General features: G+C 34.1%; 1 protein-coding gene across 1 annotated transcript in view; it reads left to right on the top strand.

Moving 5' to 3' along the window:
- The window catches only part of MON2 (MON2 homolog, regulator of endosome-to-Golgi trafficking), a 193,764-nt gene extending 178,368 nt beyond the window's left edge, over positions 1–15,396 (top strand). The window contains 2 exon segments of the mRNA XM_037848170.1: positions 1,986–2,068; positions 13,988–15,396. Of these exon segments, the coding sequence (XP_037704098.1) occupies positions 1,986–2,068; positions 13,988–14,151 (247 nt within the window). The 3' untranslated portion in view covers positions 14,152–15,396.
- The last annotated feature ends 788 nt before the right edge of the window (positions 15,397–16,184 follow it).

The following is a 16,184-nucleotide window of genomic DNA, read 5'->3' as shown; positions in this document are numbered from 1 at the left end:
AGGATGTTATGTAATATATGATGTACAAAATTACTTTTTGTATCTGAAAAAAAGAAAAATTGAATTCTAATTATATCTTCTTTAAGGATTTCTGGATGAGAACTTGTAGATCTGTATAAACAGATATTATCTTCTAGAATGAAAATAATAGATAAATCATACTCTGGGAACATCCTAGTTTGTTTTAGAGTCATTTCTAGGTTTCTCTACAAGTCAGTTAGCCATGTCCTAGATCTGCCTCTCATCTAATCTCCTAATAAGTTCTTAGACCTAAACTGAATTTCCTTCTCATCTATCCAAGCCCTCTGTGCAAGTGGAAGAGGCTATGGGCCTTTCTCCTAAGCCAAAGCTAATCAAAGTTCAGTTATAGACCAAAATTCATTGAAGGAAGCAACCATAAATTAGGATTAGGTTGAAAATCTATTTTTTTTCATGTGGAAATTAGGGTTTAGGGCAAAGGAATTGAAAAAGTATAATATTGGAAGAAAATTATATTGAAAGACAAAGATATCTAAGTCGGGAAAGAGAAAAATCACGGTGGCTCCTATCTCATAAGGTAGTATTGAAGAGATAAATCATTCACCCTAAATCTTTGTGCACATTCTTATTTACTTATAATAAATTCCTGGAGTTGGAATTGACATGTCAAAAGATATAGACATTTTAAAAGCTTTTGATAATTTGGCTGCCAGAAATTTGTACCAGTTTACATTCTCTATGGAGTATATGAATGCCCTTTTCCTCAGTTTTTAGCATTTTAAAATTCTTTGGCAGTTGAATCATTTATTTTTATCTTTTTCTAGTTTCATGAATGAAAAACAGAGTCACATACTAGTTTGCTTTTTTTTTTCTTAATTACCAATGCTATTAGCTGTTTATTTTCTACTTTAGGATCTACTATATTTTGAATTTCTAGAAGATGAATTATACCTCCCCATATTCAAATCTATTTACAGAAATTTCAAAGACAGGTGTGCGTGATTTGTTTATGGCTATGATTTTGAAAATTGATTAATCAGAATTGATCTCTGAGGTGTATTTGGAAGTGCAATATTCAAGGTTGCTTTGGCAGGGAATATTTTTATTTATAAAGCTCTAACAGATTGATTTCAGAGAACAACTGTTCCTTCATTTTTTAAATTTTAGGTTTTTATTCAAAATACTTCCTTTAATTGAGTCCTATTAATGGTTGTCCATGAAGTTATATTGTATCATTCTGTGTTTGATATAGTATCATTAAATTACTTTCTGAAAAGCTACATAATACGATAATGAAATACTTACGTGTTTACAAAGGAAGACTTGAAATAGTGTCCTGTCATAGATTCAGAAAATTCTATTTGTAGAATAATAGCACAGATTTATACCAAGAATGGGAGTAAAAAACTATAGAGCAGAAGAACTTTAATTCTGTATGGAGAAAGATCTCTTTTTATCCTTTACTCCAACTTCATTCTTCTTTGCTAACCACTTTAAGATTAATGATTTCAATCATGTTCCTAGTTTGTTGTATTAGAAAGTTAAATAAGTGCCATTATAATTTTGAATGTTAATTTTTAACAGCATGGGAAAATAAGTGCCAGGGAGTAAGAGAAGTCTTTGTTTCATTTAAGCTTTGAGAGATCTTAGTACTAATTAGTTTTTTTAAACAACACATTTTTAGATGATTTTTAATATATATTATAAAATTTTTAATTTTAAGTAGTTATACAGAATATCCTACAAATAAATTTAGAACTTTCATGAGTAGATTGCCTTTTTTTCTCTTTTAAAAAATTCATAAATTATGGGTGAAAAACTATAAATCTGATTTGCACCTGAAGTACATGTTAGTAAGATGATTTTTCTTCTATAAGATTTAAAAAACTAGCATTAACTTTAATTGTATTTTGTTCAGTGTTTTTCCAAAGTAAAAACCTAGTAAAAACCACATATGACATGTTTTAAAATCTTGACAAATATAATTTCCCATCTCTTTTTTTTAGGCAACAAGTAACAGAGATCATATTTGTTTTAAAAGCAGTTAGTACACTCATTGATTCACTTAAGAAAACTCAGCCTGAGAATGGTAAGTGCTTAGAAACGCAGTTATTCTAAACTCATAACATTTATATGCTATTTATGATATAATTTTTTTGTTATTAAGTTAACTGAATTTTAGGACCATAAGAGCGATCATACTGTCTTTTTTCCATTCCTCATGACAACAAAGCTTCAAGTCCATTAAGATGTCAATTAAATAAATTAATTTGTACTGTTTTATCTTCTTTATGTTAAACAGCAGTTTAGCTGACTTTTTTTTAACTAATAATCTGAAATTCAGGGTGTTGAATGGACAATTCATATTTTTTTAAGGTATGAGATCACTGACATTTGGGGAGAGTTTCCATTCTCCATTTGTAGTATTTACTTTATAGATGCAAACGGTATAAATAAATGGAATCATTTTTGTAGCTTTCTTACTTGTTTCCCCTTTGTGGTACTCATTCCAGCCCAAACCATTCTTTACCTTATTGCCAGAAATAATTTTTCCTGAAGTACAGCTTGATCATTTTCCCATTCCCACAAAACAAAATGAAAACAAAAACAAAAATCCTTCATCACCTACTGTTGCCTATAAAATGCAGAGTACACAGTCTGGCTCCATTCTATTCATGCTTTCTTTCCCACTAGACATTTTATACCCTACTCCAGCAAACTGACATTATCAGTCTCCCAAGTATTCCCAATTTTTTGCTTAGTTCGTTCTTTACCTACATTTACCTAGTTCAAATACCACCTCCGTTTTTACGCCTTGTTTTTTTTTTTTGTTTTTTTTTTTTTTATATTATTTATTTATTGCTGCTGTAAAAAATCATCCTAAATTTCTTGGCTTTAAACAACCCAAATTTACTATTTTAAAGTTCTGGGCCCTGAGTCTGAAATATGTCTCACTGGGCTATCATTAAGATGTTGTACGCCTTGTTTTTAACCTCTTAAAGGTAAGTTATATCTCTTCATTGAACTCGGCACTTTTAAATTCTACTTGTATTAGTTATACATATACATGACTACCTTTAAATTTTAAGTTTTTTGAGAAGCTTTTTTGACCATGTTTTTTCAATCCTCCACTACATTGCTATTCAAAGTGTAACTTGTTGGATTGGCCATTGGTCTAAAGAGGTTGTTACTGGTCCAGGACAAGATAAAGAACGGACGCTGGAATATAATTATCAGTTGTGTTACTAAACACACTGTTTGGTTCAACAGATATTTTTTATACAATAAGACTTTGTTAAAGAAGAAAGCAATATGTTGATTTACATTCAAGTACAAGTGCCTTATCTTATAGCAGACTGGCACTTTAAGAAGCATCACTGGGGCTATCCAAGATGGTGGATTAGGAGAGACAGAGCAAAATACTTCTCTATGAAAAACACTAGATAAAAGACAGAAAGTGCTCCAGAATACCAGTTCCAGGGTTGAACCAGCTGGACAAGGTCCGCTACATCCACAGTGACTGTGCATCTGGTGAAACCAGGAGTGTGCATTCGGAATCCAGTGAGTGAGGCTGCTGGGGAAACGGCAGCTGCACCGTGGTGGGGAGAAACCTGGGATCGGCATTTGGTGGTGGGTTAGTTTAAAAACCCCAAAAGTGGCTGTGGATTGGGCAGTGAGAGCTGTGCAGTTGAGCACAGTGGAGAGTGCCTTCCATGCCCCAGGCACCCACCTCAGTATCTGGTGTAGATGACAGCCTTTCACACACTCACAGCTAATTGTCCCAGAGCTGGGAATAGCCCACTGCAGCAAGCAAATGACTGCGGAAGTGGGAAGTTACCACACCCCGTACAGCCATATTTTCAGCGGGCTGGAAGATGCCCCTTCGCAGCACCGCAGCCAAGAGCTCCACTTGGGGATTCCGCTTGACTGTGATGTTGCACAATCTTCCTCCGCGGAGGCCTGTGAAGTTCACAGCTTAGAGGTGGGGGTCCCTCACGGAAGTCCTAAGAGCCCTACACCAATCCCAGGGACTTGTGGGCCCACAGCAGAGAGACACTGTGGGGAATCTGAACTGAAGAGTTGGACTCATGCAACAGCTTTAGGACTCCAGGAATGACTGGGAATTCTTAATCTTAAAGCAGTCTTCCCTGCCTAACTGTGAAGGGCACACCCCCCACCCTCAGGGCTGGCAGCCCCAACTGCACATGGAAATTTGGTGCACTGACTGGACCTGCACAAGGTTGGGACTCCCACTCAATGCATAGACGAAGTTGGGGAGAACTGGCTTGAGGGTAATAGGTTGCTTGGGGGTGCCATCTGCTGGTAAGTCAGGGAAAGTGCACTCCACCAAACTGTAGCTCTGACAAATTATAGATAATTATTCAAAAAGCCTGCATATCCTTTAAAAGAACCCTATCAAGATAAGCAAATGCCAAGAGGCCAAAAACAACAGAAAATTTTAAAGCATAAGAAGAAACCAGAAGATACAAATAACCCAAACCCAAACACCCAAATCAAAAAATCAGAGGAGACACAGTACTCAGAGCAATTAAAGAAGTAATCACAAACAACAAGATCATGGCACAGGATATAAAAGACATGAAGAAGACCCTAGAAGAGCGTAAAGAAGAATTTGCGAAAGTTAATAAAAAGATAGATGATCTTACGGAAATCAAAGAAACTGTTGATCAAGTTAAAAAGATTCTGGATACACACAGTACTAGATTAGAGGAAGCTGAGGAAAGAATAAGTGAACTAGAAGAGTTCAGGCTTGAAAGTGAAAGTACAAAAGAAAGAATGGAGGAAAAAAATCACAAAATTCAAAATGGATCTCAGGGATATTATGGACAACATGAAGCACACAAATATAAGAATCACTGGTGTTCCGGAAGGGGAACAGAAGGGTAAAGGTCTAGGAAGAGTATTCAAAGACATTGTTGGGGAAAACTTCCCAGCCCTTCTAAACAACATAAATATGCAAGCCATAGATGCCCAACGAACTCCAACCAGAATAAATCCAAATAAACCCACTTTGAGACATATTCTGATAAGATTGTCAAATGCTGAAGAGAAGGAGCAAGTTCTGAAAGCAGAAAGAGAGAAGGAATTCACCACATACAAGGGAAACAGCATAAGACTAAGTAGTAACTACACAGTGGCTACCATGGAGGTGAGAAGGCAGTGGTATGACATATTTAAAATTCTGAAAGAGAAAAATTGGCAACCAAGAATTCTTTATCCAGCAAAGCTCTCCTTCAAATTTGAGGGAGAGCTTAAAATCTTCACAGACAAACAAATGCTGAGAGAATTTGCTAACAAGAGACCTTCCCTACAAGAGATACTAAAGGGAGCCCTACAGGCAGAGAAAAAAAGAAAGGAGAGAGACGTATGGAGAAGGATTCAGAGCTAAAGAGGTTTAGTAAGGGTACATTAAAGGAAATAAAGAGAGAGGGAGGAAATACACCTGACAAATAAATACCAAAGGATAGGATGGCTGATGAAAGAAATGCCTTCACAGTAATAACATTGAATGTGAATGGATTAAACTCCCCAATTAAAAAATATAGATTGGCAGAATGGATTAAAAAATATGAACCATAGATATGTTGCTTACAAGAGACTCATCTTAGACCCAGAGATGCAAAGAAATGGAAAGTGAAAGGATGGAAAAAATATTCCATGCAAGCTACAGCCAAAAGAAAGCGAGAGTAGCAATATTAATCTCAGATAAAATAGACTGTAAATGCAAGGATGTTACAAGAGACAAAGAAGGTCAATATATACTATTAAAAGGGACAATTCAACAAGAAGAAATAACAATCATAAATATCTATGCACCCAATCATGGTGCCCCAAAGTACATGAGACAAACATTGGCAAAACTGAAGGAACAATAGACGTTTCCACAATAATTGTGGGAGATTTCAATGCATCACTCTCACCTATAGATAAATTAACCAGACAGAGGACCAATAAGGAACTGAGAACCTAAACAATCTGATAAATGAATTTGAATTAACAGACATATATAGAATATTACATCGCAAATCACCAGGACACACATTCTTCTCTAGTGCTCACAGAACTTTCTCCAGAATAGATCATATGCTGGGCTGAAAAACAAGCTTCAATCAATTTCAAAAGATTGAAATTATCCAAAGCACATTCTCGGATCACAATGGAATACAATTAGAAGTCAATAACCGTCAGAGATTTGCAACATTCACAAATATCTGGAGGTTAAACAACACACTCCTAAACAGTCCGTGGGTTAAAGAAGAAATAGCAAGATAAGTTGCTAAATATATAGAGACGAGTGAAAACGAGAGTACAACATATCAAAACTTACGGGATGCCACAAAGGCGGTATTGAGGGGGAAATTTATAGCTCTAAATGCATACATTAAAAAGGAAGAAGCTAAAATCAAAGAACTAATGGAACAACTGAAGAAGCTAGAAAATGAACAGCAAACTAAGCTTAAACCAAGTAGAAGAAAAGAAATAAGGATTGAAGCAGAAATAAATGCCATAAAGAACAACAACAAAAAAACAATAGAATAAATAAAACCAAAAGTTACTTCTTTGAGAAGATCAACAAGATTGACAAGCACCTAGCTAGACTAACAAAATCAAAAAGAAGACCCAAATAAACAAAATAATAAATGAGAGAGGCAACATTACTGTGGATCCCAAAGAAATTTTAAAAATTATAAGAAGATACTGGGAACAACTGTATGTCAGCAAACTCGATAATGTAGAGGAAATGGACAATTTGTTGGAAACACATGAACAAGCTAGACTGACCAGAGAAGAAATAGAAGACCTCAACAAACCACTCACAAGCAAAGAGATCCAGTCAGTCATCAAAAAGCTTCTCACAAATAAATGCCCAGGGCCAGATGACTTCACAGGGGAATTCTACCAGACTTTCCAAAAAGAACTGACACCAGTCTTACTTAAACTCTTTCAAAAAATTGAAGAAAATGGAACACTACCTAATGAAGCTAATATCACTCTAATACCAAAACCAGGTAAAGATGTTACAGGAAAGGAAAACTACAGGCCAATCTCCCTCATGAATATAGATGCAAAAATTCTCATCAAAATACTTGCACATTGAATCCAAAGACACATTAAAAAAACATACACCATGACCAAGTGGGGTTCATTCCAGGCATGCAAGAATGGTTCAGCGTAAGAAAATCAATAAATATAATACAACACATTATCAAATCAAAAGGGAAAAATCAAATGATCATCTTAATAGATGCTGAAAAAACATTGGACAACATTCAGCATCCTTTTTTGATAAAAACACTTCAAAAGGTAGGAATTGAAGGAAACTTCCTCAATATGATAAAGGGCATATATGAAAAATCCACAGTCATTATGGTACTTAATGATGAGAGACTGAAAGCCTTCCCTGTAAGATCGGGAAAAAGACAAGGATGCCCACCTTCACCACTGCTGTTCAACATTGTGCTACAAGTGCTAGCCAGAGCAATCTGGCAAGACAAAGAAATAAAAGTTATCCCAGTTGGAAAGGAAGAGGTAAAACTATTATTATTTGCAGATGACATAATCTTAAATCTGGAAAACTCTGAGAAATCGATGACACAGCTACTGGAGCTAATAAACAAATTTAGCAAAGTAGCGGGATACAAGATTAATGCACATAAGTCAGTAATGTTCCTATACACTAGAAATGACCTAACTGAAGAGACATTCAAGAAAAAGATACCTTTTTCAATAGCAACTAAAAAAATCAAGTATCTACAATAAACTTAACCAAAGATGTAAAAGGCCTATACATAGAAAACTACATAACTTTACTAAAAAAAATACAAGGGGATCTAAAAAGATGCAAAAATATCAAGATGTCAGTTTTACCCAAACTCATCTACAGAGTCAATGCAATTCCTATCAAAATTCCAAAAGAAGCATCACTTTTTTACAATTCAGTTTCATTGACATATATTCACATATACAGTCATCCATGGTGTACAATTAACTGTTCACAGTACCATCATATAGTTGTGCATTCATCACCCCAATCTATTTTTTGAACATTTTCCTTATACCAGAAAAAGTAAAAATAAGAATAAAAAATAAAAGTTAAAAAGAACACCCAAATCATACCCCCCTCCCTCCCTATTTTTCATTTAGATTTCATCCCCATTTTTCTACTCTTCCATCCATATACTGAGTAGAGGCAATGTGATCCACAAGGCTTTCACAATCACACTGTCATCCTTTGTAAGCTATATTGGTATACAATTGTCTTCAAGAATCAAGGCTAATGGGTTACTGTTTGATAGTTTCAGCTATTTACTTCTAGCCATTCCAATACCTTAAAACCTAAAAAGTGTTATTCATATACCGCATAAGAATGTCCATCAGAGTGACCTCTCGACTCCATTTGGAATCTCTCTCAGCCACTGAAACTTTATTTTGTTTCATTTCACATCCCCCTTTTTGGTGAAGAAGATGTTCTCAATCCCATGATGTCGGGTCCAGATTCATCCTCGGGAGTCACATCATGCATTGCCAGGGAGATTTACACCCCTGGGAGTCAGGTCCCATGTACTGGGGAGGGCAGTGAGTTCACCTGCCAAGTTGGCTTACCTAGAGAGAGAGGCCACATCTGAGCAACAAAGAGGTACTCAGGGGAAGACTCAGAACAATTATAAGCAGGTTTAGCCTCTCCTTTGCAGTAATGAGTTCCATAAGGGCAAGCACCAAGGTAGAGGGCTCGGTATACCAAACTGCCAGTCCTCAATGTTTGTGAGAACATCAGCAACAATCCAGGTGAGGAAGTCCCACACTTCCACATTTTCCCCCGGCTCTTCGGGGGGGCCTGCATATATATTTTTATTCTCTGCCCAAATTACTTTGGGTAAAGGACAATACTGACTGTTTTTAAACTTCAACTTCCATGTGAGACTAAGGGAAGAGATGTTTGTTTGGTGCAGGATCTGTATTTCCTTAACAATTTAACTCACAGTATGTTCAAATACCATAATAACATGGAGCTTTAAATAGGAAGTGAGACCTGGTAGGTTTGTACATGTTAGTGTGAAATAGCGTCACATCCCAAAGAAGCATAACTTAATACCCAGGTGAAAAGGAGATTCCCAATAAATGCCTAATACACAAGTCACAGGATCTTTGTCCTATCAACTATTATATTATCAGAGTAAATACATGTTGTTCTGTTTTTAAAATCCACCCATTGGTACTTTGGGCCTAGAAAGGATGAGTATTGTACTAAATTGTAAGTGTTAGTAGACTTGTATTTATTCAACCCAAAGGGAGGGATGGAGTTTCTAAGAAAAACACTGGAGCAATGTCTTGAAATCATCTCATTTGGGTTCTCTTAAAAAATGTTCTGATTGATTTTTCAGAGAGGGAAACCATGCATTGGCTTCCTGGAGACCAGTAAAATCTTTATTATATCAACGATAGAATTTGATTCTTAAAAAATATATTATACTTAAGTCAGAAACAGGAATTCACTATTTTACATGTTATGCCATAGGTATACTAAATGTATCTGTATATTGAAGTACACACTACTTGCATTATTTTGTATGATCTTTAGACAGCTGTTAAGAATTTAACCAGATGTATATAAAGGGAGAAAAAGGAAGGAAAAAGTTTTTATGAAACCAATGAATGGGCCATGGACAGAGGACAGTGTAGTAATGATAGATGATCTAACTAAATTAATGTTAAAAATTGTTTCAAAAGAGTTTGAATTATGCCTCTTGGCATGTGTTCTGGTCTGCTAATGCTGCTGGAATGCAAAATACCAGAAATGGATTGGCTTCTATAAAGGGGTTTTATTTGGTTACAAAGTTACAGTCTTAAGGCCATAAAGTGTCCAACAGCAGGGTACCTTCACTGAAGGATGGCCAATGGCGTCCGGGAAACCTGTGTTAGCTTGGAAGGCATGCGGCTGTCGTCCACTTGCTCTCAGTATGCGTTTCAAGATGGCATTCTCAAAAGTGTTGCTCTTGGACATGTTATCCTCTCTTAGCTGCACCTGCTCTTCAAAATGTCACTCTCAGTTGCTCTCCAGGATGTCACTCTTAGCTGCTCTGCATTCCCTCTGTCTGTCAGCTCATTTATTTGGCTCCAGTGATTTAATTCAGACCCACCCTGAATGGGCGGGGTAACACCTCCATGGAAATTGTCCAAAGTCTCGCCCAGTTTATTGAGTCACATCTCCATGGAAACAATCAAAGATTCCAACCTAATCAACAAACTAATATGTCTGCCCACATGAGATTGCCTCAAAGATAATGGCATTTTGGGGGACATAATAAATTCAAACTGGCACAGCATATGAAGTAAAAATTTAAATTAAATGTAACCATAAATGTGATGATGAGATTATAACATGTTAGAAAGGTATAAGCTTCATTAAGGAACAGGAAAAGAAGATAATTTAGAGAAAGCCAGGCATTCCTAGCAGAAATATGTTGAACGTCTCATAGCTAGTCTAACCCTAATTCAGGAAATTGGCTACAAGGTTTGGAGGCAATGCGTCCAAAATCTGTTTGGGACTTGCTTTGGAGTTTTCTAGTGGAAAGATGGAAGTGTTTGTTAGACTTATTTTTTTATGCATTTTTTTATTGTAAACTTTAATATGAATGATAGTAGTGATAACTTTCAAAGTATGATTTAACAAGTAGTTAGCAAATTTCAAAGAATATCATGGGTCACAGTTCCACAACTTTAGCTGTTTCCATTATTGTAAAATATAACATGCATCCAGAAAGGTGTTAACTTTTAATAACTTTTAATGTATAGCTCAACAAGCAGTTATGGAGGTAATTTCAAAAATTGTTATGGGTTACATTTCTACAGTTTCAGTTCTTTCCTTATGCAATATAGGGTATATACAGAAAGGTGAAAACTTTCAAAGCACAATTTAGTGTATAGCTATAGAGCGTATTTCAAAGGATGGTATAGATTACAGTTCCACCATGTCATTTACCTCCTTCCAGCTATTCCAACACCCCAGCATCTGAAAATATATATATATAAAGTTTCAATATTCATAGACCTTTGTTAAATCTTATCTTGTTTGTTGCTACCCCTTCCTCTCAATCTCTTTTTCCATCTTTTTCATATGGGGGGAGGGTTTTTTTTTTTTATCTTTCTACTTGATCTTTATTTAAAAATCTGATTACATAATAATGTCTATACATGATTCAAAAATCCAAAAATATAAAAAGATACAGAGAAGAGTTTTAAAATGGTCCTGTCCCTATTCTGTATCTGCCCAGTTCTTACCCCATTGTAGGCAACCATTTTTATTAGTTTGTGGATCATTCAAGCAGTTTATTGTATAAATACAAAATGAATGTTTCAATTCTCCCCTCCGCAGCTTTTTTACACAAATGAATATGCATAGTTGCATATTATGCCTACTATTCTGAACCTTCTTTTTTTTTTTTACCTAACAAGGTATCTTGGAGATTCTTCCATATCAATACAAACAGCTTTTTCATTCTTTAAAATAGTTTTTTATGGCTGCATAATATTCCATTTTATGAATGTACCATAATTATACTAATCCCTTAGTAATGAATATTTGACTTGTTTCCAATCTTTGGCTGTTACAACAGTACTATAATGAATAATCTGCAAATGAGTGTTGTTTTGCAGTTGTAACTGTAGGATTTAATGCTAGAAATAGGATTATTGGTTCCAAAACAGTATCAATATTTATCATTTTGATAAGACATTGCAATTGTGTAAATTTACATTTCTACCAGTAATCTAGGAGTGTCTGTTTCCAGTGATTTATGGAATTTTTAGTAACTCTGACTAGTAAAGGATAGTCCTAACTAAAGAAGTCTTATCAATAAGTAAAAATAATTTTGAGGGTTTGGCTTTTGTTTTTCTTTTTAATGAATGCTGCATTCCTTTAAGTATAGGTAGTCTATGAGAATATAATATGAAACTGGCCTTGTATTCCCTTGGAAAAAAAAGGAATGTAAATGTCAAATTCTGGTCCTACAAAAAGTTGTTTTGGAAGGAATGTTTCAGAACATACATTACGTATTTAAGATTTCTTGCAGCATTTTATATTGAACTATATAATATAGAAATGAAATTTTACTCAATTCAGTATGAATGATAGATTCAGAAAAATAAGCAGTCATAAAATTATCTGTAAATGTTTTCTTTTAAGTCCAAATGAACTAAATTTCTGAAAATTTTGCATTTCAGTAAATGCAATTTCATTCTCTGGAGCAGGTTTTCTCAAACTGAGGTCCATGAATGAGCTTTAGGATGTTCTCAGTGCCCTTGAAATTATAAACATAATTTAGTGTATAATGTACATTTTTGTGGGGGAGAGAGATTCGTTGGATTCTCAAAGGAGTCTTTTATTCTTCAAAACAGATTTTTAAATGATTGCTCTTTAGGTCTTTTAAATCATTAGAAGTAGACACTTGGGGTCACACATTTAGATCCCAAATTTGATAAATAGAAAGGAAGCATTGATATCTCATTAATCTTAAATTCATTAATATCCTTTTTTTTTTTTCCCAGAGAGACTTTGCGGAATAATTATTTTGGTCCCACTAGATTAATCTGTAGGAAGTGTCTCTGTTTTTGTTGTGTAACAAACCACCCCAAAACCTAGTTGCTTAAAACAGCAAGCATTTATTATTTTTTAGATCACCTAGGTGATTTTTCTGGTCTGGACTAGCTCGACTGCCCCTGAATGGATTAAGATGATCTCTCTAACATGTTTGGTTGTTTGATATACTTGTTCTGGGGGGTCTCAGTGGGACAACTTGTCTCCAGTCCTTGGAGTGTCTCATTCTCCAGTTGACTTGGGTTTCATAGAATATCAAGAGAGGACAAGCTTCAGTGTGAAATTTCTTTTTAATTTTTTTATAATGTCATGTTCGTTAATGTGCCATTGGCCAAAGCGCATCACAAGGTCAGTCTAAATTCGGGGGTGGGGGGGTGGTGGTGGAGTAAAGAATGTGAATAAAGAAAGGGGGATAATTTTTTGACCATATTTATAATTCTCCACAGAAAGAAATCTTTTGAGGATATAAGTAGATATGGAAGTGTCTGAGAGGATTTTCTTTTCTTTGACACTCTAGGGCATGTTAGTGTGCCCTCTACAGCCTAATAAATAGCACTAGCTATCCAACATTGACAAATTCCCACCTGTGGTTTTTAGTAAATAGTTACTCTGGCCATTTTAAGTTTCAATTTAAAATATGCATCTAACTAAACCTAAGTAAAAATTTGACTTTCAGAATTTTCTAATGAAATTCTGAAACAGCCTCCAAATTGATAAGTATGAAAGTAGTCACATTAAGATCTCAGTTAAATAAGAACATTTATTAAATATTTCTATCTTTAATATGTAGGGATGATATTGAAATGATTATTTTTTTGTATGAAGCTATAAAAACTGGTGCAGCAAAATATTATCATGTAAAAATTGTTCTTTGATTTGTGATTAGAGATGTCATTTGCAGAGCTTGGCACTGCTTGCATCATTGACTCCATTAAAGTTGGACTGTTTGTGGTCATTTGAAATTAAAATCAATATCAAGGACATTACTGGGGAAAATATTTAAGATGTTTATATTTTTAATTGTTTTCTATCTGTTCTTGAAATGTGTACTACAATCTCTGGCAAATAATAAAAATGACAAAGGTTACTAAAAGTTGCTTTTTTTGCTTCTAAACCTTTAACAAAATGAATTTCTATTTAAAATGTACTTTATCAAATTTATTGCTATTGATGACTCTGTATAATGACCATATGTTTTCTCCCATTGTATATTAAATATTGCAGAAATTTTCTGAAGATTAAAAAAAGAAAAGGTACAAGCTTATAGAATTTCCGTTTTTATGAATTTCTTTCTTTACAATGCATTTAAAGGATTGTGGTCATGTTAACTGGATAATCTCTGCTATGTAAATCTACCTTTTTTTTGAAATGTTATACTTTTTTGCATTACAGTTGATGGAAATACATGGGCACAAGTAATTGCCTTATACCCAACTTTAGTAGAATGCATCACCTGCTCATCTTCAGAAGTCTGCTCTGCACTTAAAGAGGCGCTAGTTCCCTTTAAGGATTTCATGCACCCACCAGCATCCAAAGTTCAAAATGGAGAATCATGACCAGCAACAATATATATGAAGAAAGAAAGATATTGTTAAAAAAAAAAAAAAAAGTTTGCTCTTCAGTGAGTCTTTATGAGAAGGACATTTCTTACCACAAGTAATTCTTGGCAGCTGTTTTCAGCCTCCTTTAAATTGTACTTACCTGAATTCTGTAATTAATATCACAAAGTCTACATGTCCCAAAACTTCCTGAGTAGCAGTGCAAGCCTTTAATAAGGTAAACTGATGGAAGGGATGGTTAAATTAGTACTGCAACATACCTTCTACCACATCTTCAGTTGGTGATTAAAAAGTGAGCTTATGTACAGTTTGTGGTGTATGTGTTAATGATGTACTTTTTAAGAAGAAAAATATATTTCATTTCATTCAGATTTGTTAGGCTGGTGTTTTTGCACCCTTTTTCAAGTGCAAAATTGTACTAAAATTTTATGCAAGATGGTACTGTAACATTCCATTATCTGTAACCAGCCTTTGTAGACACAGGGAACTGATATAATGTGTATAATAAATGGTACAGTTCTGTATAAAATAGTTGCATTTATTATTTAAATTTTAAAAAGATCAGTAATGTTAAATGCTTGAGGCTGTATTTATTATTAATACAAAATTGTTTGCTTATATTTTTACTTATAATTTGCCTTCTTAAGTGGCAGATATGTTCACCACATGATCATGCGTTTAGTGCCATGCATATTCTGAATGTATTTATCAGTGGCCATTTAACATCTGATCAGAAAGGTCTAGTGAACACAACAGCAAAAAACTTAAGATTTGCTGATTTTGCAACTTCAAGGTATACGTTATTAACTTAATACATTGAACTATATTGTAGCACTATGACTCCATCATACCTCATGTCTTTAAATATTTTTCCCTATTTTCACTTAAATCTGTCCATTTTTATACTTGCTGTATGGATTTTAAAGAATTTTCATATTTTGTATTTGTACTGGTTTTTTTCCCCTAACTGCCAGCATTTGTCACTCTCTGAATTATTACCAGGCGAGATGATTTCAGATTCCCTAAATTTTGCCTATGAGATTTTTGTTCATTTCATTTACCTTCAGTGCTTAATTTTGTAATGTCGTTTCAAAAAGAAAAATAACTATGCTAACCCACTAGTATAAAATGTGTGTGTGTTCTAAAACAATAAGAAGTGTATTTTTGGAGATAGTCAAGCATTTAAAAGTGCAGTAAACTTTCTGTCATGGAGTAAAATACTAATTTCGTTTTACTTTCCTATTCAATGAAGAAAAGTGCTCTTGAATATATTAACTTAATTGTTTCTCCAAAAAACTGACTTTGATCTAGCCCAATGTATTTTATATTTGATGGATTATGGTATTATAATATTTTTCTTCTGAGTTTAAATTTTCATAATCATTTATGTGAAGATACAAAGATGTTTAGTGGTCTCAGTATTATTTTAGTGTTCTGGAAAGCCTTTGGTTTCAATAGCATTTATTAATTTCTTCCTCCTGAATAATCATAAATTATGAGGAGATATTAGAATTGAATAATGAATACAATACAATTTTGAGACTATTGTACTTGTGTAATTATTTAATTTACACTCTTATCCATAAAGATGTGGTAAGGTTTTTTTTAAAGGGGATATTTTTATTTATATGAATTAATGGTTTTCTATTTTATCATTTCACCTAAAATTAAGGTAAAATATAGCATCCATAGATTCTGCCTTCATTACTTTCTTTAAAGAAAGTTGTGAAGAGCTGTGTATTTAGGTTATTCTCCATATTTGGATATGTTAAACTGGGAATTAGAAAATCTACATATCATTGATAAAGTATAGAAATAGTATAACAAAGTTCGTGTGCCATTTCATTAACTTATTCAAAATATTGCCATGAATTTACACATAGTAAAAATATGTCTGTTGAGAAACAACAGGTGAATCAATTGCAATCGGAATAATTACTCTCTAGTGAAAGTTAAATATGAGTCAAGAATATGTAACATACATTTATATAAACTGACTGGCTTGAGCTAATCTTTCATAAGCTTTCAAT

This window comes from Choloepus didactylus, chromosome 8 (assembly GCF_015220235.1).
Source record: "Choloepus didactylus isolate mChoDid1 chromosome 8, mChoDid1.pri, whole genome shotgun sequence".
In the NCBI taxonomy this organism is placed as follows: domain Eukaryota; kingdom Metazoa; phylum Chordata; class Mammalia; order Pilosa; family Megalonychidae; genus Choloepus; species Choloepus didactylus.
This window is presented reverse-complemented; position numbering and strand designations above follow the sequence as displayed.